At 57.6% G+C, this 26,453-nt stretch overlaps 4 protein-coding genes across 9 annotated transcripts in view; 1 reads left to right on the plus strand and 3 right to left on the minus strand.

The window, feature by feature from the left end:
* Positions 1-108: 108 nt before the first annotated feature.
* On the minus strand, positions 109-762 carry FREY1 (Frey regulator of sperm-oocyte fusion 1). Its single transcript, XM_065883199.1, has 3 exons — positions 659-762; positions 428-501; positions 109-212 (listed from the first exon to the last, which is right to left on the minus strand). The coding sequence occupies exons 1-3, from the start codon at positions 760-762 to the stop codon at positions 109-111; spliced, it is 282 nt and encodes a 93-aa protein (XP_065739271.1).
* Positions 763-3,545: 2,783 nt separating this feature from the next.
* Positions 3,546-9,429, minus strand: PEX16 (peroxisomal biogenesis factor 16). 2 transcript variants are annotated; one of them, XM_065881394.1, is made up of 11 exons: positions 9,307-9,429; positions 9,071-9,106; positions 8,158-8,234; positions 7,677-7,810; positions 7,439-7,461; positions 6,416-6,496; positions 6,122-6,268; positions 5,960-6,032; positions 5,711-5,830; positions 4,210-4,274; positions 3,546-3,704 (listed from the first exon to the last, which is right to left on the minus strand). In XM_065881394.1, the coding sequence occupies exons 1-11, from the start codon at positions 9,416-9,418 to the stop codon at positions 3,646-3,648; spliced, it is 927 nt and encodes a 308-aa protein (XP_065737466.1). In that variant the 5' UTR covers positions 9,419-9,429; the 3' UTR covers positions 3,546-3,645. The 2 variants fall into 2 exon arrangements, with proteins under 2 accessions (XP_065737466.1, XP_065737465.1); XM_065881393.1 differs by having other exon boundaries at positions 7,439-7,539; positions 9,307-9,418.
* Positions 9,430-13,840: 4,411 nt separating this feature from the next.
* On the plus strand, positions 13,841-18,788 carry LARGE2 (LARGE xylosyl- and glucuronyltransferase 2). Its single transcript, XM_065882431.1, has 14 exons — positions 13,841-13,937; positions 14,022-14,137; positions 14,480-14,562; positions 14,744-14,867; positions 15,118-15,289; positions 15,417-15,521; positions 16,006-16,118; positions 16,187-16,312; positions 16,411-16,566; positions 16,693-16,853; positions 17,270-17,548; positions 17,877-18,026; positions 18,129-18,324; positions 18,579-18,788. Exons 1-14 carry the CDS (start codon positions 13,841-13,843, stop codon positions 18,786-18,788), a joined length of 2,088 nt encoding a protein of 695 aa, XP_065738503.1.
* Positions 18,789-23,337: 4,549 nt separating this feature from the next.
* PHF21A (PHD finger protein 21A) overlaps positions 23,338-26,453 on the minus strand; it is a 153,116-nt gene continuing 150,000 nt past the window's right edge. For 4 of the 5 annotated variants that reach the window (XM_065881960.1, XM_065881959.1, XM_065881955.1 and 1 more), the window contains exons 14-16: positions 25,966-26,041; positions 25,463-25,566; positions 23,858-24,127 (exon numbers count right to left, since the gene is read on the minus strand). In XM_065881960.1, the coding sequence (XP_065738032.1) occupies positions 23,858-24,127; positions 25,463-25,566; positions 25,966-26,041 (450 nt within the window). Of the gene's footprint in view, positions 24,128-25,462; positions 25,567-25,965; positions 26,042-26,453 lie in introns of all 5 variants that reach the window. The other variant, XM_065881956.1, reaches the window with a different exon arrangement.

A 26,453-nucleotide genomic window follows, 5' to 3' on the forward strand; every position in this document is an offset into this window, starting at 1 on the left:
TTGTCTACTTGGACCCCCTCCCTTGCCCGCTTCGTTTCCATCCCAGGAAAGCCCAAGCCGTTGCTGCACAGAAGAGCTTTATAAGGGGTTCCCGTCACAGGTGTGCATCTAATACTCAGCCATGTCCAGCCCATCCCGCTTGCGCTGCTGGGCCCAGGAGAGAAGGGGTCGAGGCCGTCGTGGCCATGGGTGCTTGGGTCGCACCCCATAGTCTAAGGAGAGAGAAGAGGGTATGAGTGAGAGAAGAAGGTACGAGTGGGAGGGAGAATCTGTTCTGCGTCCACTGAAGACGTCCCCAGGCAGATGCCGTTTGGGACGAGAAGGCCCTCAGGCTGGACCTGGGCGCCCTCTCCTAGGGCATTTCTCCCCCATCAGGTAGGGCTGGGGGCAGAGGAGGGGAAGGGGTAGGGGAAGGAGGAGATACTACCGTCCACCAGGCCAGGAAGTGGCTCCAGGAGTTCCAGGGGGGCTGAAAATTCCTCAGGAACAGATCGCTGAGGCCTGCGGGAGATGTGGGGTGCTCAGCCCAGGCCCCAAAGGCAAACCACCGCCTCCCAGCAGAGGGGGGAAACGGGCCAGGGTGGGGCCGCACTGCAGAGTCCCCACCTTCCAGGCCCCTGGCCCTGTCGAGCCCTGACCCCGTGTCCCCAGGAGTTACCTTAGCGCCTCAGGGCAGAGGAGCGCAGCCGCCAGGATGAGGCTGAGGAGGCAGCGGCTCAGCGCGGCCCTGGGGTACAGAGCCCCCAGCATGGCGAGAACCATCTTCGACTTGTGTCCCTGCTCCAGGCTTCTGCCCGCCCCTCCCCCAGCAGGACAGAACCTGCTGCCAACTCCCAGGGCCACCTCACAAAGGGTGCCCGTTCCGGGGCTCCGCGTCAGCACCAGCGCCGGGACTAGGCTGGAAACCTCCACGCTGAGGTTGGTTGTTTGATTTTACTGAGGCTATGGACCCGCAGGGGCCACACCACACCGTGTTGCTGCCATCACTGGTTACGGGCACAGGTCTCAGTTCGGACCCTGACCTCGCCTCCTGCTAGGCGGACACATCACTTCATCTCTGTGGGCCTCGCCTCCCTCACCTGTGAGGCAAGGTACACACGTGTGTACCTAGGGACTGGCACACAGGAGGCCCTGAGCAGAGGTCACAGTCACCGAACCCTCACACCTGGAGTCCCCACGGATCCCACTCAGCCTCATCCCCTCCTCCCGCCCCCACCACTGCCCCACCTCTCCCTCCCGTGCCTCCGCAATCCCAGGAAGGTCCTGCCAGCTAGAGGGCCCAGAGCAGGCCACTGAGCAGAGCCTGCTCTGAGGGCCTTCCCCACGCCGCTCCCCGCAGCTTAGAAGAGCCTGGCCCCGGGACGCCACAGGCCCTGCCACCACCCCTGAGGCTGACAGGGATTTCAGGTTAGGTGGCAAAGCCTGGGACCTGGTCCCCTCGAGCGTAAGCTTCCCCGGGGCAGGGACTACAGGAAGCCCAGTACTTGACACCCAGTGGGTGCTCAGTAAACACTTGTTGAATGAATAAATGCAGCGTGACGGTAGGCTGGAGACCGAGTCTCTTCACAGGCCTGCAGCAAGGCCGTGTGGCCCTCTGGTTCCTGCCCAGCCCGTTCACGCGGTGTGGACCTGGCTCACGTTCGAAGCCGCACACTGACTTCCCACTGACCACCTCCCTTTCTGTGTCCTGGACACGGCTGGCTCCCACAAGCCTGCTCAGCATCCTCTGTCCCCACCAAGGTTCCCTCCACACCCCCCACCCCCCGACCCGGCCAGGAACCACAAGTTCCAGACGCTCTGGCTCTGCCTAACTCCAAACCCCTCATTTCCTTGCCTCCGAGACGCCCGTTCTTCCTCTCTATCCACAACCAGTCCCCACGGCCTGGCTAGGTTACACCAAAACCCCTCTCCCTCCTGCCATTGTCTTCATTCAGCCCCATCCACTGTGGCAGGTCTCCAGCCACAGCGTCCTGCTCCATTTTCCACCCCTACTCACGGGCCACCCTGCACACCACCAACGCTGAGATGAGCTTTGAAACAGGTCCCCTCCCCACCGCCTCCTAAAGGCAGGTCTGAGTTTCTTGCCTGGTATTCGACGGCCCATTGGATTTGGCCCTGACCTCCCCCTCCAACCTCATCCCCTCTGCTCCAGCCGACTCCCCTCCGCTCCAGCAGGGGCTTCACCCCACTGCAACACTACGCGTGCTGTTTCTGCACACGCAGCCTCTGCTCCCAGTCTGCCCAGTGACCAACAGATGAAGTTTTACCAGTTTAAAAGCCTGCTTAAATGGAGGGTTCCCTGACCAGCGTACCCTCCGGCTGGTCCCAGCGGGCAGGCAGCCGCACTTGCACAGCTCCAATCTGACCACTTTCCCTGCACGCTTCCACCTACTGCAACAACCCAGGGCACTGATGCGTCCACACATCTGTCTCCCCTATCGTCAAGAGTGAGGGCAAGGAGCTGGGCCTGACTCATTTCTGACCGCACATCACAAGGCACAGAGCCCACTACACGGCAAGTGCCCAGCAACGCCTGCTAGGCAACCCAAGGTCACGGGTCTCGAGCGATGACCGCCTGAAGGCTCAGTACCTTCATCCCCGAGCCCAGGCCCCGAGTGGGGCTTCTCAAGAGGCACTTGGGGAAAGCAGTCAGGGAAGGGCCGGCCCCTCCCGGGGTGGAGCTGAGGCAGAGCCAACACAGTGCAGATGGAGCCCTCTTAGAACCTAAGTGGCTGCCCGTCTGGCTAGAAACTCGAGCAGGAGCATATGGTCTGCTCACAGCACAAAGGCAGCAAAGGCCGAGGAAGGGGGAGACCAGGCAGAAAGAGCAGCTGCACCATCCAAACCCCTCTCCCATCCCCAGCAGCGCGCATGGCTCCACGCAGGCCCGGCCACCAGGGAAAGCATGGGGGAGCCCCAGCTCATACCACGTGAACCTGCACCCGGCTTTCCCCGGAGCCTCTCGGGCTCCCATCCCTGCCAACCTTACCACCGCCCCGGTGTCAGCCCCAATGCTGGCTGGTGCCTGACGCTCCTTTCCCACAGCAGAACAGCCTTTTGCTCTCAAGCAGGAGTTCAGGACTTGAGGTGCCGCTCTGCACTGAGCCGGGCCCACCTTCACCGGGCTCCACCACGGAGCGGCTGGCAGGCAACAGGCCCCGGCAGGGGGAGGGGCAGACAGAGGCTCCGGCCAGAAGACACAGGGGCAGCTGTCATCCACTGTCTAGGCTCAGCCTTGTTTGTCGTCAATAGGGACCGGTGAGAGAGAAGCAGCGTTCACTCCCGCAGCTGCGGTGGCAGGCAGGTTCCCATGCTCGGTGAGGTGAAACGCCAGCTTTCTGTGGCTGGAGGAGCCCAGGTCCCAGTCCTAGCGGTGGCTTCCCAGCTCAGTGACAAGGTGCAGGCTTGTGTCTCCATCACTGGAGGATGCAAAGTCAAAAGGGTATTAGGGGAGCTCTAGTGGTGACCAGGGCTGTGTGCAGAGCCTGGCCAGGGTGGGAGCGCCAGGCACCCTGGGCGGTGGGCACGGAAAGGTCACAGGCTTGGACACTGCCAGAGTCAGTTTTATTAGGGCAGAGGGGACCAGGGGACTGAAGGGTTGAGGCACCCCCTGCCCTTCCCCACACCCCAATTGTGGAATGTCTGTCAGCCCCAACTGTAGAAATAAATTTTCTGCCAGGTAGGCAAGTAATCCATGAGTGGCCCTGCAATGACAGAGAGAGGAACAAATTCAGGGCTGAGGGCCAGACTCCAACCTGGCTCTGCTCTACCCAGGGCCCTTCTGAGCCACTGCTGCCCCAATACAGCTGCTCCCATCCACATGGCAGGAGCCCCCAACTCTCCCACCTCTTCCCCCAGCATTGGCAGCGATATCTGTCCTCGTTTACAGACAAGGAGTTTCAGGCTCAGAGCAACCACACGGCTGTCCAGTTGTACATGCTGACGGCCCCAGCCCAGTGCCTCTCTGCTGCGGTGGGATCTCCAAACAGGCTTCTCCAGCAGGCTTCATTCCTGCCATACAGTCTCCACCCACAGAAGCCAGTCTCTTACCACTCGAGAAGCTGTCACCCACCCAACCTGACCTCCCGGGCTCCCTCTCCCAACTGTGCCAAGAATCATATTACAAGGAGACAAAGAGAAAACAGGGTGATGGGCCACACGTGAGATCCGACACACTCAATAATCATCACATCTCCGCCCCATGCTTACTTGTGACCAGGCCAATGCCTGGGACATGGTCTGCCAGCAGCTGGAGCAAAAAGAGGATCTTGGCCCTGCAAGAAAGGAGCAGGTTGAGTAGGCGGTACGGGTCCCTGCAAACGCAGGTGCTAAGAAACCTCCACTGACTACCTGACTAAAGGCAGCGCATCTCCCAAGACAGAAAGTCACTCTGTGGATCAAGGACATCCTCCAGGACAGAAGGACGAGACCTCTGGTCCTGCCATCCCCCAGCCACAAGCCTGGAAAGCTCACACCTCAGCCCACAACTGGAAAGCAGCCGGGCTCTAGACACTATATTGTGTGACAATAAAAAAAGGGGAAGGAAGATGCTCTCTTCCCAGCCTACACCCCAGAGGCCCCTCAGCACCCTGCTCCCTGTTCTCTGGGGAAACAAATTTCTCTGACGGGTTTCTGGACCACCCTTCTCAGTCCGGGCCACTGCCCTAAGGGTGCTGGACTGGCAAGGTCAGCAGGAGACCGAGCCAAACTGGAGGTCTGCAGCCTGGGAAGCCACCTCTGCCATTACCATCTCCCAACCCCTCAGTTTAATGAGATACTGGGGCTATAATGTTTCCTCTGCAGAGTGCAAGCAATCTGTAGCGGGGAGGTCATATGATCCAAATAAGTCTCCAGAATGTTTCCTCTAGAGTATGGAATAGGACTTGGCTTTAGCACCTTATGAGCTTTATAAACTTATCTGAAAATAGGAACTGCCAGGCAGTTACTTTCACTCAGGTGGTTATTAAACATGACCTAAGCTTACTTTCTATTGTCTCAGAAAGTAAACAGAGGTTGTACGGACAAAACGTTAAGTACGATTGCAACTGAACACTCCAGACTTTAAGCAGCATACTTGTCGTGACCTGGACAGAGGGGGTCCCGGGAGCCTCCAGTCTGTCTCACAGCCCCAGTCGCTGTACAGGGACCCCTCGTCAAATCTCGGTCTGACCTCAGGAGAGGTCTTTGGGAGACTCGGCCCCAGCAGGCCTCTCTCTGTCTGGCTGTGGCTGAGAGCTCTGGACCCTCACAGGGGATGGAGTGAGGGCTGGGCAAGGCAGGGACGGGTCAGGAGAGTACACGGACGTGGAATCTGGCTCTGCCACTGGCTAGTGGTTCCGTTTCAGTTTCCCAACCTCTTTGAACCTCAAGTGTCTCCTGTGAGAAGTGGGGATAATTCCAACTATTTGAAAGGACGATGGGCAAGCGAGCCGAGGATGTACTGACAGAAAGTTCACGCCCGTGATCCCAGTGGCCCTGCCCTCAGCGAGCTGCCTACCAACAACAGCTTAAGCTGCACCCAGGGCGGACGGCCCCGAGGAATCAGGGAGTGACCGCACCAGGAACAGCACGTAGTGGGTGCTCAGTGAGCCCAGATCAGGAAAGGAGGGGGGAAGGGAAGGCGTGAACAGGGGTGGGGCACCGTGACCCACTTCCCTCCCCTCTGCTTCACCGAGGGTGGGCCCTGCCATTCTAGGGGCCGGATCCTTACTCGGAGAAGCGGTCGTAGAACGGGGAGCGCAGCAGGTAGTAGAGCAGCAAGATGGTCCGGCGCCGCAGCTCCAGCCGCTCCCTCCGGGTCAGGCCCTTCCTCTCACTCAGGAGGCTCAGGCTGGGGGGAGCGGACAAGGTTAGGACCAGCAGCAAGAGGAACAGGGACCCCAGCCTGCCCAGGTGAGGCCAGGCCTGCAGCACAAAGCCCGGCAGAGGGAATGGAGCCCCCAGGCAGGCCCAGGCTCACCTGGTCACATCCACGACACCAGACAGGAGCCAGGGTGTCCACGACCGCTGACCCCATAGGCCCAGGCTGAGCACTGACGGCCAAGGCGTCAAGGATGTCTCCAGCACGTGGCCCGGCCCTGCCCACTCCCGTCTATTCCGCCCCACCCCAGGCCAAAGATACAATGCAGCAGGGGCCGGGCAATGTACAAGGACTCTGCGATGGTCTCCTGCAGTCCCAGCGGGGTGGGGGTGATGCTCAGCTCCTCGTGCTGCTGCCGTCCCTCCCGCTGCTGGGGGGCTCCCCAGTGCCTTGAGTGCAGGGACGGAGCTAGAACACAAACAAGGGCAGCAGATGAGCAGCCAGGCCCAAGCCGGGGCGGGGCAGGGGGAGGGTGAGCAGTGACGAAAGCCAGGCCCTCAGGCCCATGCTGACCTCAGCACCGAGGTGCCGCATCCGGCTACATCCTACACTTACTGTCCTGGAGAGTTCGCACCACTCGCTTTGAGCGCTTCCCCACATATGACTGCTCCCGGCTGCCCGGGCTGCGGTCACCATCTAGAAGGAACAGATACAACGTCTTACTGTCAGAGGGACATGTTTCCAGCAGAGCCTGCAAAGAATGTGCGCGCAGTGAACGCCTGTGGGCTAAGGGAAGAATGGATACGCTTGTACTAGAGCAGAAGCTAAGTCAAGGACACCACAGCAGAAGCTGTGGCTGGGACCTGTCCACTGTGGGGAGCATTCTGCAGCCCTCCCCAGCCTGAGGAAAGGCCGGTAATCACCTGTGGCAGACGAGCCAGCCAAGAACCAAGGCTTCCCAGGCTCTGGAACAAGGCAGGGAAGACCCTTGGTCTATGGGGACCACAGCACCAAAGTGGCCATATTGGCACTTCCCTGGCAGTCCAGTGGTTAAGACCCTGCACTTCCACTGCCAGGGGCGTGAGTCCAATCCCTGGTCAGGGAACTAAGATTCCGCATGCCGCGCTGCACGGCCACACATAAAACAAAAAAAACGAAGGGCTGTATCTTCTCAGTGCTTTGCTTTCAACATGACCATGAAGAGAAGGGAAGAGAAAGAACTGCCCCCACCCAAGGTCAGGAGAGTAAGGCCCAGAGGCCAACAGCTGATGGGCCCAAAGCCTTGAAGGGACAGATCTGCTGGGTACCCCGCCTCATAAAGCTGCGCTCTTGATACAGAACCAGGCCCAGAGACAAGACTGGCAAGACCCCTGCCTCCCACTGATGCTCTGTGCCCTCTTCTTGCAGCCCACAAAAAAGAATGAGGATTCTGACGTCAAAAGTCCTGAGTTTAAGATCTAATCCTGCCTCTGACCTCATCATTCTTTTTCTTCTCTAAAATACAGGGTGATGAAAACAAAATGAGTTGACGAGGACGGATGTGCTCCACAAATGACAATGCCATATTCATGTTGGTCAGCTCTAATCTACAGATCAGTCCCATGCCCCGTTTCACTCCAGAGCAGGGAAGCAGCTTACCCTGGGACTGTGCCTGGGTCTCCCTGTCCAGCGGAACGATGGGGGGTGAGGTCTGGAGACCAGCCTTGAACCAGATCAGCAGGAACATCCGCAGTACAGCCCTGGGTTGGGAGTACGGCGAGGCTGGCGTGGGGAGGTGGCTAGCCAGCAGCGGGTCAGGATTGCTCTGCTGAACACCACCTGTACAGCTGGCCTCAGGTACCCCACCCAGGGCTGGCCCCCCACATTCCCAACGTACTTGGCCAGCTGGATGAGGGCAACGACGAGCCAACGTCCCACTTCGCCCCACACCTTGGCAGCCCCCATCTCCATGAACACCTCCACGCACTCCAGCACGCTCAGCCATGTCAGCAGCTTTTGCTGGGACAGGGACTGCAAGAACCCCAGGCCAAGAGGTCAGGGGGCACCCCCTAGTTTCAGCCCCTCCCCCTAGAGGACACCTCTGACGAGAGATGTGCATTTTCCTCCTTCCAAGACTAAGTGTGTAAGCCTGAGTCCTCCTGCTGGGAAAGGCTATCCTACCCTCCGACACCCAGTCTCTTCACCTGATAAGGGCACCTGAACACTTCACCAAATGCGACGGCTTGAGGCTCAGACGGATGCAGCCTCATCTTGTAACTCTATGAGATCATAACATGAGCTACCCACAGGGGCTGGTGGTTACTAGTTTGTTCCCGAGCCCCATGCTTCCCACCCTCAGGGCCTGGCCCAATTCTTACCACAGGTAACTTTCTTCGAAGCTCCTTCCGTAGGATCCCGTCGTTGAGCAGCACAAGCAGGTTAGAGGCAGAGTACACTGAGAGGTAGAGTGTGGCCTTGAGAGGCTGGCTCTGTAGCCTCTACCCCCTCACCTTCTCCCTAGCGCGGCAGGGATCACCTGTCACCTGCTGTGCTCAGCCACCCACACACTGTGGAAACCAACATGTCTCCACACCCACTTCCTCAGAACTCCACACTCCCCAAAATGATCTCTCAGGTGGGCGGCTGGAGCAAGAAAGGATGGTTTGATCTCTATGACAAAACAGCTACTGCCCTGCTGGATAGCACTGGTCATCCAGCTGCCCAGAAGTGCCCATCATGCTCCAAACAGACACAGATGTGCAGTCTCACTTCCTGGCCTTTGCTCTCTCTCTGCAGCCTGTCCCTGAAAGTTTGTTCCATCTCTACCTTTCAAAAGCTAGCTCACCCTTTCAGGACCTGTACCTCCTGTACTCACTGGGTGAACACCACTGAGGCAGTTACAGTCTGCGGAGTCTGGAATCTGGGAGATCTGGGTTTGAATCCTGGTTCTGGGACCTTCAGTGGCTGTTCCTTAACCTCATTTAAACTTCTGTCCCCTTAACTGGACAATGAGGACCACAGCAGTACCCACCTCACATGACTGTAGAGAGGATTAAGTGAGCAAAAGCAGAAAGGGTGTTTCGCTCAGCCTCCTGACCAGTCAAGGTCGCCAGACACGTCTCTCAACTATGGAGACATACATGGAGGACCTAGGATAGTGGACGCTATACCCTTGTCTGATTCAGTCACTGAACAGGATGAGCTAACGGGAAATCTGAAACGGGGTGGTCACCTCTCTGGGAAGCCCTCCCCCACCCTACCGCCCCCCACTCTCCCCAAAGCCCGGCTCACCCAGCTCTGACAGCTCGTGCGAATCTGCGAAACGACCTGGGGAGAAAGCACAGAAGGAGGCGTCGATGAGAGTTTGCCTCACCACGCGGCTTCGGGTCCCTGGACGTTCCCGCCCTACGCCCTACGGGAACCTGGAAGGAACTTCTCAAACAGAGCTATCACTACCCTGACTCCGCAGGGAAGGGGGCCAGTGGGGTCAGAGTCCCGAAGGGATTGGTCAATGGTCAGGGTGGCACCTGCCAGCAGGTAACTGAGGCCCCGCACTGCCGTCTCCAGCTGGGCCGTGGCAGCCGGGTGACGAGTCACGTACTCCTGGTAGAGGAGGCCCAGAAGCCGCAGCTTCTCCATCCTGCCCTCGGGACCGATAGACCCACGGACCTACAGCGCGACTGGCTACGGCGCCCTGCTTCCTGCGCACTCCTTCCCGCTTCCGGTCTTAGGCCCGCCTCTGCGTTGCTTAACTTCCGCGGGCCAGAAGAATGGTGACTTGAAGGGCCATTGAACCACTCTTCACCCCATTTCGTAAATCACCCCCCACCAGGGTAGCGTTAACCAACTCCGGGCCTAATCTCGCCCTCCCTACTCCTTCAGGTCATTGGTTAACACACTCTGCGCCCCCGACCCCAACTTTCCAAACCGGCTCTTCCGCCTTCCGGGTTGGCTGTCCTTGCGCCTGCGCAGTTATAGCTCCAGGAACGCTTCCCGCGGCAGTCTGAACAGTTCATTCTAGAGTGGAGACCAAAAGCCTAAGGTCTTTCCAATAGAACGCCGACAGGCTCGAACGGGAGGACTGGATTTTCAAGAGCTGCGAGGTAGCGCGCAGAAAGGAGCCTCCGTCAGACTTGGGGAGGTGCGGGGACAGCCTAAGGACAGTCGGACTGTGTGCAGGCGCGCGTTTGGCAAGTTGCCTTGTCTCCCGACCCCCACCAGAGGTAGTGCTGGGGAAACTGAGGCAGCGAGGAGTCCAGCCTCTCACGCACTCACGATCCCCTAGCCAGCACCGTTAGTGCCTCGGCTTTGGCCCCAGCACCCACATGGACTGTGCCCCCCTCCAAAAGCGCCCACCCGCAGACCCATCTTCACAGAGAAAACCCTGGCCCGGGCTTCTGCTCTCGGCTCAGGGTGACCTTAATCAGGACTTTCCCTTCCTTGGGCCTCAGGTTTCCCCATCTGTAAAATGGTTAGAGGGCAGACTTGGTCCTCGAACTCGGGATCAACCTCAAAGCGCTTTTCGGCACTCGGGTGCACCTTCCGGCTCTCAGTTTCTCCCCAAGAAATAGAGGCTTCTCCAGGGAATCTCTTCCAAAACGGGACAGCCTCCCCGAAAGGGGCGGCGGCGGGAGAGGAGCGCGCAGAGGTAGAGGGAACGGACGCTCTGGAGAGGCAGCCGCCGATTGGCTGTGGGCAAAGGGGCGGGGCATAGCTGGGGCAGCGGGGCTGCGCCGTTCTGGTACTCTGAGAATAGTACTGTACTACATTGTTTTACCTAATCCGCTCCACCAGATACTATCTCCACAAGAGGAGAGGATCCGCTTAAGAACGCCCAGTCAAGACTGGAATCCTGGTCTAGTCTGACCACAGAATCTAGGCATTTTAACACAGCCACCAAGAAACCACAGGTCATCCTTGCATTCCCTCCTGCAAGCCTCTTCCCCAGCTTAGTTTTCTTCTATATCAGGTGGGGAATCGAATCGTAACTGCCCTCCCCACCCATGCCAAGGAATGAAAACTCAGAGCCTAAGGAGAGGCAAAGGTCCTGGAGAACAGAGGTGGCGGCCATGGGCATCATCTACACCATTTTTCACCACTTCCTGGGTGCCAGGTTCACTCACACTTGACTCCTCCTAGCAACCTGTCTAGGTTGGTGTGAGCTACTTTTCACAGATGGGGAATAAGAGGCCCAAGGAGGGGAAAGGACTTGTCTCAGGAGGTCACACACAGCATGGCACTGGCCAAACAGACCACAGTGAGAGTCTCCTGTGATAGGGCCCTGTCTCCTACTGTCCACAGCTCAGCAAGAGCAGCGACTGTTGAGGCCACTTGGTCATGAGTCAAGTTAGCAACTGGGATTAAGACCAGTGCTCAGGGCATTTAGCGTGGGGCTCTTTCTCCCTTCCTCCCTACATCTCATCATCTTAATGAACTTGTTCCCCAAACCTCATCAGTGGTACTCCTCTAGCCCCTCCGTCTGAGGCTGCGGAGAGAATGAGGAAGGGAACGGTTTCTTTGGCACTCCCAGGGCTGTTGGTTCTGTGCTTCTGGGGAGGAGAGAGGCACGGAAGACAGAGGAGCAGCACACCGCCCCCCCCCCACACACACCCTTGAACAGAATATAAGGGACACTGGGGCTGGAGCCTCTTTCTCTTCCCTCCCTCAGGCTGGTAGCAGCAGGGCTGCCTGAATTTCCTCTTCAGATCCTGTGCCTGATTAGGTCTCAGAGACAAAGAGTGGCCGTGTGTGCAGGAGGTTCCCAGGGCAACCCCGCCCTACTGGGCCCCTGCCTGGATTTGGTCACCTGGCTGGGCTTTGAAGGGCCTTTGGGCAGGTTGGACCTGATCCTGCCTCCTTCACTCTGCCCTGAACCACAGGGGAAGAGAGCTAGACCAGTCCGACAGGTCTAGCTCAGATGTGGACATTGAGGCTCAGAGAGGGGGCCTGACTAGTCTAAGGTCACACAGCAAAGTCCTGGGCAGAGCTGGGTCTCGGGCCTAGAAGACCAGCACCCTTTCATATGCCCATGCCTATCTTGCTTTCCCCCTCCACACCCCAGAAGAATTTCTCAGAGGCCCAGCAAGCATCTCAGCACCTCAATGTCCCCTGAGTGGTAAGGTTGAGCAAGGGGTGGGGCCAGCACTGTGAATGACTACCGTCACTCTGCAGACCCAGCTCCCTCCACAAACTCCCTGGTCAGGCCCTCCCCTGTACCCTATCTGCTCTCTTACATCTAACCCCCCCAGTCTCTGTTGAGGGGCTTGGGGAGGGATTCACCCACACCCACCCCATCTCCAGGCTAGAGATGAGGATTAGGGGACTGGAGGCTCAAAGCTCCAGACGCATGGGTGGACGCTACATCCCCTCATGTCCTCTCAGTTCCTACATGTTTGAGGAGCCACATCAGTCTCCATGGTAACCACTGCCCCTGGCCTCCAAAGGCCCAAAGCCAGACCTTCCTTGCAGACTCCCCATTTCCCAGAGAAAGGCATCCTGGCCTCAGAGCAGGAGGCTTGCGGGGAGGGAGTCTCAGGCTGGGCTGCTCTGCCACAACTTCTTTTGCGGCTGGGGCCTCTCAGACCCTCACTTTTTATAGCTGGAAGCTGGGCTGAAGGATACAGCCTGAAACCCTTTCCAGGTCACAGTGAGGTCCAGTGAGTCCCATCCATGTTCAGCACATACTTACAGGCCCTGGTTGGGTGCTGGGGTCCCAGTCCAGGGAGCAGCTACCTTCTAGGGGAGACATAGGCTATAAACAAGTCAATAAGGTCAACTTGTAAGGAGTGCTAGGAAAACAATATAAATCAAGGGATGTGAAAAGAGAGGCCTACCTTGTGAGAATCTGACAGAAGCCAGGCAGGATTCTAGGGCAGGAGACCCTCATGGAGGAGCAGCTCTGGAACTCTGTCTGAAGGGTAGAGCCGCAGGAGGGGCCAGAGGGTGTTCTAACAGGTCACTTCAGCTCTGCGGGGAGAATCATGCCTGTGTCACAGGACTGATGTGAGGGTTAACTGCAATGAGGCTGTGGAACCTCAGCATAGGTCCTGGCACAGAAGCATACACGCTCAGTCAACCGTGGTTGTTTGTTCGCAGCCCAGAACGTCCCCTAACCTCTCCAGGGCAGAAGGTCGGGGGTGGGGTGGGGGGGGAAAGGAAGAGATGCAGGCCGGGCGCTAGGCACATTCACGACGGTCTAGTGAAGGGTTGGGGATCCCCGGCCCTGCCCGGGAAGCCCAGGCCGCCTGAGTCAGTGAGGCCCCTCGCCAACTCTTGGGCAGGAGGCGACCTTCACAAGGCCGCTTTATGCTGCCAGGACACCTGGACTGAGTGGGGGTGGAGCAGACGGGGAGGAAAGCGGGGACTCCAAGTGCTCCACTGCTCTCCTGGGCGAGTCTCGGCCGGCCCCGCCTCCCGCCCCCTGAGCAGGTGTCCGGACCCGTGAGGCCCGGCCTTCCAGCCCGCCCCCTCCCTCTTAACTCCGGCTACTCCTTTGATCCCGGGTCTGGGGATACAGCCCCTCCCGCAAGGGAAGGTTCGGGGGAGGAGATGGGGCAGGGAAGAGGGGGATGGGCTCAGAGCAGGTAGTTGGGACTGGTCCTTCTTGGGTGGCTGCCCCCAAGCCCTCCAGCCATCCTGAGGGTTCCCGGGTTTCGTCCCCCCACTGTAGGGGTCCTCGTAAGCCCGGGCAGGGGCGGGGCGGGGCCTCCCTCTCCCCCCCACCCCGGGGAGGGGTCTCCCCGCCCCTTCGGATTCAGCCAAGCGGAGATGAAACCTGAACCCAGGTTGGGGGCGGGGCTGGCTCCCGCTCCGACCGGGCTGGCCTGCTCCTTCATCTCCGCTTTGCCTGCACCCCAACCGTCTTCTGAGAGAGTAAGGTCGGGATCCCCAAGACGCTGGAGCAGGTGAGGTGGCGACTCAGCGCGGGAGAGAAGATCGGGTGGCCGTCGGGCCCCACCGCCCAAGGCTGACTCTCCTCTCTCCCTCCTTGGTCCACAGGGCCCGCGATGGAGCCCACAGCCCGGGGTCGCGCCCCGCCGTGAGCACCCCCTGCCCACAGCCATGCTGCCCCGAGGGCGCCCCCGGGCGCTGGGGGCCGCAGCACTGCTGTTGCTGCTGCTTCTGATCGGTTTCTTCCTGTTCCGTGGGGACCTGGACTGTGAGAGCTGCGAGCGGGAGGCGAGTGGGGGCGGGGGTGACCCGGGATCCTTACCCAGGTCGCTAACGCCACGTGTACTTCCAGACGAGCGGCCGCGGCCGCGGGGGGCTGCTGCCTTCGACGGAGACCCGCCGGCAGACCCCGGGGGCCACAACGGCTCGGATTGCATCCTGCCGCGGCCGCGGCCGCCCAAGTGCGAGGTAGGTAGGTGCGCACGGCCCCTGGCGGTGGGAATCTCAGGGGCGCCGCGCCCCCAGCCCAGGGACCTGGACACCTGTGGGAATCCCGACACCTGGTGTGGGTTCTGGCACTGACCGGCCAGCTGGGGGCGCCTGGAGTTCGCACCTCCCCTTCTCCTGGCCTGGCTTCCCCATTTGTGAAATGAGGGGGTGTACTCCCACCCTGCGGAGTCCCCCTCGACACTCCTGCCTAGCTCTGATGCCGGGTGGGGCTACACTGCCCTGGGCCAGGTGAGCCCAACCATGGGTCCTTACCGTCGAGGGGAGGAGGAGGCTGCTGCCAACCTGGTGTCCCCTCCCCAGCTCTTGCAGGTGGCTATCGTGTGTGCGGGTCATAACTCCAGCAGAGACGTCATCACCCTGGTGAAGTCCATGCTCTTCTACAGGTACAGCCAGGAGTGTCCCTCTCCTCCCTTGAAGGTGGGTGTAGGAATATATCCGGAGCTGGGTACAGAAAAGCTCTTGGCAGAAGTTGGTGCTGCCACTTCTGAGACCCTCGAAGGGTAGGGCTTCTCCCGTGTAGTTCCTTCTGGGGCCTTCAGCTTTCCTCCCTTGTCCTTCCTGAAGGAAAAATCCACTGCACCTCCACTTGGTGACTGACGCCGTGGCCAGGAACATCCTGGAGACGCTATTTCACACATGGATGGTGCCTGCTGTCCGGATCAGCTTCTACAACGCTGATGAGCTCAAGGCAGGAGCCCTGACCCTTCTGCACCCATCCCCAGCCATACCCAGCCCCCTCCTTCCTCCCAGGGTTGTGGGGGATCACGGGGAGAACAGGTTAGAGCTGCCTGGGACCTCCAGTCCCATCACATCTACTGAAGCTCAAATCCCTCACCCTCCTGGGGCCCACCCCTTCTTCCCCCTGTGTCACCTCAGTTATGTTCTGGCACTCGTAGGCCCTTCTCTTGCAGGCTCATGCCCTGTCCTTCCACCCACAGCCCCAGGTCTCCTGGATACCCAACAAGCACTACTCTGGCCTCTATGGGCTAATGAAGCTAGTGCTGCCCAGCGCCCTGCCCCCTGACCTGGCCCGTGTCATTGTCCTGGACACAGATGTCACCTTTGCCTCCAACATTGCAGAGCTCTGGGCACTCTTTGCTCACTTTTCTGGTGAGAGGCCTGGGACCCCACCCCAGTCAGCCCCTTTCCCTGGCCCATGCAGGCCTCCCTGTGGCCTAGCCCTGAGCCGAGGTCCAGTGGCAGCCTCAGGCAGCTCCCTCGTGCCCTCCCCTCCCAGACAAACAAGTGATTGGTCTCGTGGAGAACCAGAGCGACTGGTACCTCGGCAACCTCTGGAGGAACCACAGGCCCTGGCCTGCCTTGGGCCGGGGATTTAACACAGGTGGGGACAGTTGGGGGGGGCGGGGGAGGCAGGAGGGGTGGCCACTGGTCCTTGGGCCCCAGGGGCTGGCTAGGGCACAGAATGCTTGGAAGACCCCCCAGGAAGAACGGTTCTGTAGAAGGAACACTGGGAGAAGAGCCAGAAATCACAGTTCCAACCTTGTCTGTACATGCTGAATGACTATGGCCAAATCACTTGGTTCCTCTGAGCCTCAGTTTTCTCATGCATTAAATGGCGGTGACTTTAGCAGCCCTGGGATCACCAGATTTGAGAAGATGGTTGTGGAGGTGCTCTGTAAGCTGTGCTTTGCCTCCCCTTCACCCCCGAGAGGATGAGTCGCTGATAGAGCTAGTACGTGCTCACGTCTGAACAGTGAGAAAACACCAACACGTCACAAAATAAGCATTCAAAAGACACTTTCTTGAGCCCTGGCCCCAGAAGCTGGTCGTCCCAGGTGGGCATGACGACCTCTCCCCATGAGCAGGCGTGATCCTCCTGCGGCTGGACCGGCTCCGGCAGGCTGGCTGGGAGCAGATGTGGAAGCTGACAGCCACGCGGGAGCTTCTCATCCTGCCTGCCACCTCACTGGCTGACCAGGTCTGGGGGAGCTTTTGAGGGGGGTGGGGCAGGCTCTGGGCCGGGATGTGATGGCTGTCTCTGCCCAGGACATCTTCAATGCCATAATCAAGGAGCACCCGTGGCTGGTGCAGCCCCTGCCCTGCGTCTGGAACGTGCAACTGTCAGACCACACGCTGGCTGAGCGCTGCTACTCAGAGGCATCCGACCTCAAGGTGAATGGGGTAGGGGGACCGAGTGGTGGTGATGGGCCCAGGATGGGGACTCCTGTTCCCTGCTCCCATCCCCCCGCTGATGCCCTCCCTGGTCCCAGGTGATCCACTGGAACTCACCAAAGAAGCTTCGCGTGAAGAACAAGCATGTGGAATCCTTCCGCAACCTCTACCTGACCTTCCTGGAGTACGATGGGAACCTGCTGCGGAGAGAGCTCTTTGGGTGCCCCCGCCCGCCCCCTCCTGGGGCCGAGCATGTGAGAGGGAGCCGCCGTCCCTTCCCTCGGGGAGGCTCTACCCCTCTGCTCTGGTGGGACCCGGCCTTGTCTGGGGCTTGTCTGCCTGCCCCACCCAGCCCGTCCTCCTCTCCCCCATCCCCTCAGTTGCAGCGGGCCCTGGCGCAACTGGACGAGGAGGACGCATGCTTTGAGTTCCGGCGGCAGCAGCTCACTGTGCACCGTGTGCACATCACCTTCCTGCCCCACAAGCCACCGCCCCCCCAGCCCCACGATGTCACCCTGGTGGCCCAGCTCTCCATGGACCGGTGAGGGTGCCGAGGGCAGCCCCAGGGAGCACGGTGTGGTCTGGGACTGGGGGTTTCGAGAGGAGGGTTCCACTTGGTGGAAGGAAGAGCTCTTACTGCCTGATGCTTGAGGAGTTCCAGGAGTTGGAGACACCGGAGATGGTGGAAGGAGCTTGGGCTTTGGGAATCATTCAGATGTCTGGAACTGCCCCTCCGTAGCTGTGGGACCATGGGCAAGGCTTAATATCTCTGGCCCTCAGTTTTCTCATCTGTCAAATGAGAAAGTACCCACCTTGTGGGGTAGTCGTGAAGATTAAATAAGAGCATGTCAACAAGAGCCTGGAAGGTGCTCAGCAAGTCACTTGAGGGGGTGTCTGTGGCAGCTAACGCGGGAGGCATCCCAGCCCTCCCTGGGCTGACCACTCCCCTCACCCCAGGGTGCAGATGCTGGAAGCCCTGTGCAGGCACTGGCCAGGCCCCATGAGCCTGGCCTTGTACCTGACAGACGCAGAGGCCCAGCAGTTTCTGCGTTTCGTGGAGACCTCGGTGGTGCTCTCCGCCCGGCAGGATGTGGCCTACCACGTGGTGTACCGTGAAGGTCCCCTCTACCCCATCAACCAGCTTCGCAACGTGGCCTTGGCCCAGGCCCTCACACCTTACGTCTTCCTCAGTGACATTGACTTCCTGCCTGCCTACTCCCTCTACGACTACCTCAGGTGGGCGGAGGAGGGAGAGGAACGACATGTGAATGGGTGTGGATGGGGCGGGGGAAGACCCACAGGAGCCTGGCGAGTGTGTCCCTGCTCCCTCTGGGCTGCAGTGTCCTCTGTAAAGTGGGGGCCGTGTCGTTTCTCTGGGATGCCTAGGAGAGTGACAGTCTGGGACCTGCTCCCACAGCAGCTCCACGTGTGTCCAGTGGGCTTCAGGGTGAGCTGGCCCTTGAAGTCAGGTCCTACATCTAATAAAAGTAAGAGAACCACTGGGCCCAGCGCTGGAGGCAGAGCCTTCCTAGCTCTCTCCTGTTCATGGGTGCCCCATCCTCAGGGCCTCCATCAAGCAGCTGGAGCTGGGCAGCGGGCGGAAGGCAGCGCTGGTGGTGCCCGCATTTGAGACCCTGCACTACCGCTTCAGCTTCCCCAGTTCCAAGGCCGAGCTGCTGGCCTTGCTGGACGCTGGGTCTCTCCACACCTTCAGGTAGGAGAGGTCACTGCCCTGCCCTGGGGTTCCCCACACTGACCCCCTCCAGCCACGAGCTCCTAGCCTCAGCCTGGCTCCCCACCCTATCCTGCCCCACAGGTACCATGAGTGGCCCCGGGGTCACGCGCCCACAGACTACGCCCGCTGGCGAGAGGCTCAGGCCCCATACCACGTGCAGTGGGCAGCCGACTACGAGCCCTATGTGGTGGTGCCACGTGACTGCCCCCGCTACGACCCCCGCTTTGCGGGCTTCGGCTGGAACAAGGTGGCCCACGTCGTGGAGCTGGATGCACAGGTAAGGGTCACCTCGTTGTCTCCAGCCTTGATTTGAATACCTCCAGGCTCAGGGAGCTCATTATACCGCAGTGGGGCACGCTGCACCGTTAGGCGGCACTATCGGGCATTCCACCCCTCTGCAGAACTAAAGCCGTCTGCCTTTGGCCCTGACTTTGGCTCTTAGCGGCTATCGAATAAATCTGCTCCCCATTCCCCAGAGCTGCCATCTCCCCCCAGCCCAGGCAGCGACTGTCCGCATGCCCCACCCCCCAGGAATACGAGCTGTTGGTGCTGCCGGAGGCCTTCGTCATCCACCTGCCGCACGCCCCAAGCCTGGACATCTCCCGCTTCCGCTCCAGCCCCACCTATCGTGACTGCCTCCAGGCCCTCAAGGACGAGTTCCACCAGGATCTGTCCCGCCGCTACGGGGCTGCTGCCCTCAAATACCTCACCGCCCTGCAGCAGCCCCGAGGCCCCACCTGACCTCACACCTGCCCGCCCCCCCCCCCCCCCAACTCCCTAGCCAGCACACTCCCTGCAGACACACAAGCAACCTTGCTGCCGCCCCACCCTCCCTGCTATTTAAATTATTTATGGTCTCTGTGGGAAGGGCTGGGGCGGCGCCTCCCTTCGCTGCTATCCTATGGCTGGGGGTCTAGTGATCCTCTGCCCCAGCTGGTTTGGGGCTGGTTCCTGCATCCTCACCTGTGACACCCCTTTTTCACAAGTAAAGTTTTAACAGTTCCTTTTCATGTTCCTCTTGGTTTGGGGCATGAGGAAGTGAGCCTGGGGAGGTGCTGAATCTGGCATGGAGGCTGCCGGGACTGGAGTGTGTCCTGTCCACCCTCCCCTGCCCCAAACCCAACACCATGAGTCTGAGAGACTTTATTTGGCTTTATTTAGTAAAATGTTAAAATAAATAAATACAAATTGATCAGCTGCTCTGTATCCCCCCCCACCCCCTCAAAACAAAAATCAAACAAACAAAAACAAAAACTTTGAAGCACAAAACTCCAAATACAAGTTCTACCAAGACTGAAATCACAAAGGGCCTGGACAAGAGACAGGTTGGGAGCTGGCTGGCTCTTTTCTGCTCAGAGCTTGCTGACCTCCGGCTGCCCGTCCTGTCCTGCCTTACTGCAGCTTACCCTGGGCTGAGGACCCAATGACACCGGAGAGAGGAGCAGGGGCCAGAGACTGCTGAGGGGACAGTGGAGTCCTCAGGGAAGAAGAGCCTTTGGGAGTGGGGAGTGAAGTGAATTTGTGAGCCCTGCTCTTCCTTTACAAGGGCTATTTTCAAGAGCTCCACCGGGGTCAGCTTCCTTCCCCTTTACTGTGGTGGGAAGGCCAAGAGGAGTCTTCTCAAAGGCCACCCCTCACTCTCTGGAAAGGAGCTGATACTGAAGACAGCTTGAAGTCAGGGTGAGAACGGGTCTCCTGTTTCCTGCCAAGGGTGCCCAGCTGAGGGCTGGGTGTGAGGTCCCCAGTCTTTTAGACAGAGCAAGATTGCCTCCATCCAAGAGAAGCCATGGAATCTGGAGAACCCAGGGCCTGGAAAATGTACCTGGGCCACCATCCATCCTGCTACCAAAGAGCCTTTTGCCCCTTGGGGTAAAAGTCTCCTAAATTAAGCCCTTTGGATAAATAAGAAAGACCAAACCCTAAAAGGGAGGGAAGGGAGGAAGCCACTTTTGAGTGTGCTGTGTGAGTCGTGGGTTGGCACGAGAGCGCAGGCAGGCTCCACTGGCCCCAAGAGAGTAAGTGTCAGAGATGGCTGGAGAGACAGCTGCACACGCAGAGACTGAGGTGAGCAGGATACGCGACCACCCTCACAGGAGACGTGTGGGGCGAGCAACTGCGCCCATGCATACCACCTGTCGAGCCTGAGCCAAGCAGCAGCGGGGACAGAGGCGGGCCTGTCGGGAAACCGGGCACTCACATGGCGCCGGCTGGAGGCTGCCACGGCCATGTTACAGGCCCCACACAGGTAAGGCCCACGAGGGGCTGCCCCGAGCTTGGTCTCCCCGCCAGGCACAACCAGCAGGCTTGCGCCAAAAGGGCCCGATAAGGAAGGAAGAAAGCGGAACTCTGGATGAGCTCAGCAGCGGTGAGACAAGACCCAGCAGGCTCCGCGAAAGAAAAGGGACCCGCAGGCCACACTGGCAAGAACACGAGCAGGGATGATGACAGCAACATGACCTCACTGTTTCCAGGGCGCGTCACCTGAGCCACGGGACTGACAAGGGGCGTCCTGATCCAGGGCCCTGGGGGCAGCTCCTTCCTAGAGCCAGACCAGCCGCTCCCTGGCCTCTGAAGTGACTGCAGGCCAGCTGCTCTCAGGTGTGTCTGTCAGCAGCTACACTGGGGCACGGGGAAAAGCAGCAGAAGGGAAAAAGGGGGAGGGAGGGAGGGAGAGGCAGCTCCGGTGGGGCAGTCATGAACGTGTGTCTCAGGCGTCCACAGGGACCCCACAGGTCTGGAGGGACGGAGAGGGTCTTCTCTTGGCAGGACAGTGAAGGAGGAGGAGACTGGGTGACTAGGGCCCTTTCTCTGCAGTAAGGGGTGCTTGGGAATTTTGAGTCCAGAATGCGGGTTCGGGGGCAGCGTTGCCTCGTTTACTCCATACTCGCTGACTTGCACAACAGCTTATGTCTGAACCTGAGGAAGAATCCACACTCAACCCTAGGCAAGGTCAGAGTGTGACTACTCACAGCAGCTGGCAAAACCCTGGTCAATTCCTAGCCCTGCCTCCCACCCCCAAGAACCTCCAGGCAGCTCCTTTCTGAGCCAAGGCCTCTAGTGATCACAGTTTCCCACTGCTTTCAAGAGGATAGGTATTATGTGGCAACCTCCAGCCTCTGGGCCCAGACAAGTCAAATGGGAGGGCTCCAAGACAGGGCGTACAGCCCGCCTCTGGGCTCTGAACCTCTGCCAACTATTCCTCCAACTAGTCCAGGCATCTCCCAAAGCTCCCTGACTAGACATAGCACCTGGGTTTTTGCATGAGGAAAGGGAGCTCCTTTCTTTCCCCCTCAGGCAACCTTGCAGCCAGGTCCTGACTCTGAGGCCTGTGCAGCCCCTCTTAATCCCCTCTTCTAACATCCCAGGACGATGAACGGAAATGGTTGGTAGAGATGAGACACGTTTTACCTAAGGAGTATTTCTCTGTTGCAATTGCTTTCAGGATCCATCTCTGTCTCTCTGGGCCTAACTAGGTGAGGAATAAACTACTGGGCCCTTTTCCGCCCCTCCTAGACTCTGGCCCTTAGGGGGCGGGCTCGGGAGAGATGCTCCGGGAGTGCCCGGGGTTGCAGAGCCCCCGCCTCCCTCCTGTGGCCAGATGCGCGCAATGGGCTAAAATAAAGGTCTCCAGCGGGAGCGCACACGTGACAAAATTTATTTCCCACAAGGCAAGATGATAGAAATGGTCTGAGCCTTTCAGAACCCCGCTTTTCTCAAGAAGACAGGCCAAGCCAAGGCAAGCACCGCATTCTAGCCAAAGGTCACCCAGGAAGCTTGTGGGTGGGCAAAGTGGAGTAAACTCCCATCTCCGGTGACTAGAGCCAGCAGGCAGAGAAAGCAGCTGGAGATTCAGACCTCTCTTCGAAGACAAGAAGACACAAAGGCCACCCTGGGCTCTCTGTCTCAGAGACACCATGTCCCCTCAAGACATCTCACTCCCTTGTTCTTTCTAAGCACCAAGGGCTGATGCAGCCTGCCCCCTGCACCCTTCCACCAAAGCCGGGGTGCGTGCGCACCAATGAGCTTCAGTGGCCATTTCCTTCAAAGCTGTCCCCCAGGCGCTCAAAATGCTGGTGGCTGAAAGACCAAGAGCAGCACCAAAGGAAGGGATCTTATTTAGGCACCAGCCTTCTGCTCTAGCAAAAGCCGAGGAGACAACACGGAGGGCCCTGACACCGTCCACACTCCATGTGGGCTTCTGAAACAGGAGCCCAGATCCCTGCACCAAGAAGACAGGACAGTCTTTTCTGAGCAGGGGAGAAGGGTGGGAGAGCTCTGCCCCTGCTCGTCAGGGCCGCAGCCGTCCGGAGGACAGAAATCATGGAGACTAGCCCACCAGTCTTGAGACACAAACACAGCAAAATGTCATCATGTTCAGCAGGTTCTGTGCTAAAAAATTATAACTACACAGCATTTTCTCCAGTTCTGACACCTTTTTAATAGAAATCACTGTTTTTAGGAAACAAATAGCACTTTTGTAATTTTTTTTTACAATGTTTCTTACCTTGATCTTAATTTAAGTAACACTAGGAAGACCTCAATCTCTTTTATTTTCCTTTTTAATTAAAAAAAAAGTTGTTGTTGTTTTCCCCCAGATACAAAGATTTTTGCCCTTGCATAAAAAAACAGTGCCCCGAACGATGACACAAGGACTCACACAGACTCACTGGACCTCACTGACACTATGATTCCTATTCTACCATGCAAGGTCTCGACTACCCTTAATTGGACTGTCAGCCTGAAAAACAGCTTCTCTATTCCTTATTTTAGTTTTTGTTACCAAAAAAAGTAAAATAAACGACAAAATAAAACTTTTTTTTAAAGAAGAAAGAACAGAAACAAAAATTTAAAAAAAAAGAGAAAAGCAACGTCTCCATTCAATTCACACACACCTGGGTCGCGTGCTGCTTCGCTCAGGATCTTCTCTTCTTATAAATATAGAAAAGGGATGGAGCTTGTTTTCAAGTAAAATCACTGATCCACCTTTTTTCCTTCCTCGACACACACACCCTTCTTCCCTGCCCCGGGCAAGGGCCACCTGAGGCCTGGGTCTGCTTGTTCTTGGAGAGGGAAGGTAACCGGACGGTGCCGATTTGCCAAAGCAGGAAAGGAGCTTGGGGAGGGGTGGGGGAGCGGAGTGCTCCGGAGAAGACCCCGGTGGCTGTTCTTGGTGTCCATCTCTCCGTGCACTGTGCCCGCCCCAGACAATATGAAATACTGCTTATCTGATATACTTTTCCCCACCCCGGCTCCCTCCCATTCCCTCCCCATCCCTTCCTCTGGGCACTGGGGTTGGTTAAATCTCGATTTCCTCTTTTTGGTTTTATAGTAGTGAAAGTTTAGAAACAGGAAAGCCCACGCACTCTTTGGACTTGTCTTCTCTACCTAAACAAACAGCTCAGCAAATAAGGGTCTGGAACCTGCTCCCCCCCACCCCGCGGCCCGTCCCCGCTCCCCACCCAACAAAACAAAAGCGAGCCCACGGTGGTGGTGGGGGCTGCCGCAGGCACACACTGGCGTGTAACAGGGAGAGCAAGTGTATTATCCACTCGGCGTGGTGCTGGCCCAGAGCCTCCAGCTGGCACGGTTTCATGTGGCGTGGTCCAGTCTTTGCATGTACACACAGAATAAGAAGGATCAATTGGCAAACTCTGGTGCCACCCGGCACAAGCATCTTCTCTCTCTCTGGAACCAAAGAACCGAAAGAATTCTGTACTTTCCAGAAGAAATCCGGCTTTGCTTGTCTAGAGTCTTCAGTGTTTTGCTCTCCTTGCCACTGGGATCCCGTGGCTTCTCCTAGCAGGGCTCTGTTATTTAGTCTCTTCCCCCTGGTTACAGTTCGCTGTGCAGCTCTGGTTGGAGGAGGAGGGGGGCGGGGAGGGCGCCGGCGTGGAGGTGCTGGCGTTGGCAGGGGGAGTGCAGTCCGGGCCGTTGGAGACGGCCCCCAGAGTGGCCTCAGAGTCTACGGGTTTGGAGAGGTCGATGCCGTGGATGAGGCGGATCAGCTGTTTTACCTTCTCCAGGGAGCTGTGCATCTCCTTCTGCCGGGCCAGGATGGTGTTCTTCATTTCCATGCATTTCTGCAGCCAATGAGAAGGGCAGTGGCACTGAGCCTCCGGCTTTTCTGACAGGCCTGGCAGCCCGCTCCAAGACAAAAGAATCCCTGTTGACTAGTGTGCGGCCCCTAGACCTTGTTCTGCTCCACACCGGAGTGGCTGCTGCTACCCAAGGGAAGGAGGAGGCCCAAGAGGCAAGAGACAGAGGGCAAGTGAGTGGTTTAAAAGCCCGCTACTTGACACTAGGACTTAACACCAAACATGAACTACCACTATAATACTGCAAAATAAAAGCCATTAAGAAAAAGCTCTCACAGCTGGGCTGAAGCTGGTTTGGGCAGGTCTGGGTACGCATCTACCTTGCTAATGGCGCTGATATGCTCAGGGCTGGGCTGAGCTTCTACAGGGCAGACACAAGCCAGTGGTATCTGGATTCAGTCTGAGGGCCTGCTGAGGATCATGGGGTCAGCAAGATTTTAGAGGCAGGGCCTGGGGTGGTATACTTAGTGATATTTAGGAGAATCAAAGACTGCAGCCAACAGAAGGCCTTCTGCTTGGTCAGGGACTTGTAGTCTTTTGCCCTTTTGTACTTGGCCTCCCACACCTGCTGGCTTCTGTTCTAGGCAGGAAAAGCGATGTGAAACCTGCCAGCCACGGGCAGCATGATGAGGAGAGACAGCGTGACGGCCACCAAGTCCAGGGCACCACCTGGCGTCCATGAGGGCGGAGGCCACCTCACTCCAAGAAGGGGACCTACTCAACGGAAAAGAAAGCCTGCTCCTGTCAGGAGAAGCCTCTGAATCCCTGCTGCAAACACAAACCCCTTTCCCACCTGGTCAGCCAGGGGTAGTATGTACTTCCAGTACTTGTCTCTAGAAAGCGCTCTTCCTCAGGCTGGTCAGATAAACCTGGAGAGGCAATCAGCAGGGCATGGAAGAGGGGGCGGGAGGAAAGAGCCATGCAGGTGGACCCACTAGCTAGGGTGACTGGGAAGAATTACACGCGGGGGCCTGGTCTGTGTCAGGCGGCTCCACACCCCTCCCATACACACTCAGGAGCACGCAGGGGTGCTGGCTATGCTTCTGTAGCTGCTGCTTGATCTCTTCAGCCAGAAGACTGAAAATCTTCTCTCAGGTCAAAGCCAAGAGGATGTTCCAGAGCTTGGCTAAGGCACCGTATACCAAATGGCCACCTGTACCTGAGGGCCAAACTCTAACTGGAAGCAAACTGCAACCACCCAGGTTAACAGTGTTAATAAGCGGAAGGCATGGATCAGCGCTTGAGAGCCACACGCACTGTTATGTACACAGAAAGTTCTGTACCTCTGTACCTATCACCGAAAGCATGAGGTTTACTTACACTTATAGAATTGCTGAGCTGTTTCACCTTCTGCTCTAGTTGTTCTCGTTCTTGTTTTAAATCTGAACTCCATTTAAGTAATTTCTGTTTTTCTTCTTCTTTTGCTGGGAAAAAAGAAAAAGGACCTTGTTTTTGACAATAAATTCTGTGAAAAGGCCACTATGTTCAGAAGGCTTGCCAAAGAAGATATCTTCCTCAAAGCTCCCCAGGCCCCACAGCCAGTGCACAGAACCTGCCCACTTAGACTCTCCCTTTTATATGTAAAGGGACGCTAAGAAAACTGTCCGTGGTGGCTTGGGCCTGGCTTTACATAAATATCACTTCTCATTTTTCCCCCCCAAGAAAGTGCTACAACAAACTTTTTATTTCGTTCAATAAAAGCTTTTCATTTTTAAATTTATAGTTCCTTTTGAAAACAAAACAAATACTGTCTCCTAGTACTTGTTTGTTTTTTTTTAAACAAAGGGAGGCTTATACAAAAGGCAGTATGGATAACTCTTTACCTGCTTTATAGGCAATGTAGGAATGAACAATTGCTAAAGTTCCAGGCCATGGAATTGCTTCTTCCTTCTTCAGCATCTGAAAAGATTTTTAGAATTTTACCCTTGAGAAAGATATGTAAACACACATCCACTGTGTAGTAACAAGCAACAGTGTCTGTAGCTATTGGCAGACAAAATCCAGGAAGGACTTACGGTGGCAGTGTTGCAAAACCCTGGTCTATAGTTTCTGGACTACAAAGTCCCAGTTTATCAGCCTGAAAGAATGAGGGTCAATGGCAGGAAGAGCCAAGCCACCTGAGCCCTGGCTTAGAAAGAGGCTGGGACTTGGCTAGGCATTCCCATCTTTTCATGCCTGCTACACGACCCCCAACTACTCCCAACTGTCAGAAACATCAGCACACAAGCTGCAGGTCTGCATAATGGCAGCAGCCACTGGCAGCTTCGTCCTTCGCCCGACATGGGCTGCCTGTCGCAATTTTAGCTTATAT

This window comes from Phocoena phocoena, chromosome 8, assembly GCF_963924675.1.
Source record: "Phocoena phocoena chromosome 8, mPhoPho1.1, whole genome shotgun sequence".
NCBI classification, from domain to species: domain Eukaryota; kingdom Metazoa; phylum Chordata; class Mammalia; order Artiodactyla; family Phocoenidae; genus Phocoena; species Phocoena phocoena.

Excerpts from the sequence above, each read along its gene's own strand:
- FREY1 (XM_065883199.1), bottom strand. The coding sequence starts at position 762 with ATGGTTCTCGCCATGCTGGGGGCTCTGTACCCCAGGGCCGCGCTGAGC. Across the intron at positions 502-658 it reads CTCTGCCCTGAGGCGCTAAG|GCCTCAGCGATCTGTTCCTG; the intron begins GTAACTCCTGGG and ends CATCTCCCGCAG. Across the intron at positions 213-427 it reads ACTTCCTGGCCTGGTGGACG|ACTATGGGGTGCGACCCAAG; the intron begins GTAGTATCTCCT and ends CTCTCTCCTTAG.
- PEX16 (XM_065881393.1), bottom strand. The coding sequence starts at position 9,418 with ATGGAGAAGCTGCGGCTTCTGGGCCTCCTCTACCAGGAGTACGTGACT. Across the intron at positions 4,275-5,710 it reads TTCTACGACCGCTTCTCCGA|GGCCAAGATCCTCTTTTTGC; the intron begins GTAAGGATCCGG and ends CCTTTCTTGCAG. Across the intron at positions 3,705-4,209 it reads AGGCATTGGCCTGGTCACAA|GGCCACTCATGGATTACTTG; the intron begins GTAAGCATGGGG and ends CTGTCATTGCAG.
- LARGE2 (XM_065882431.1), top strand. The coding sequence starts at position 13,841 with ATGCTGCCCCGAGGGCGCCCCCGGGCGCTGGGGGCCGCAGCACTGCTG. Across the intron at positions 14,138-14,479 it reads CGCGGCCGCCCAAGTGCGAG|CTCTTGCAGGTGGCTATCGT; the intron begins GTAGGTAGGTGC and ends TCCCCTCCCCAG. Across the intron at positions 16,854-17,269 it reads GCCCAGCTCTCCATGGACCG|GGTGCAGATGCTGGAAGCCC; the intron begins GTGAGGGTGCCG and ends CCCTCACCCCAG.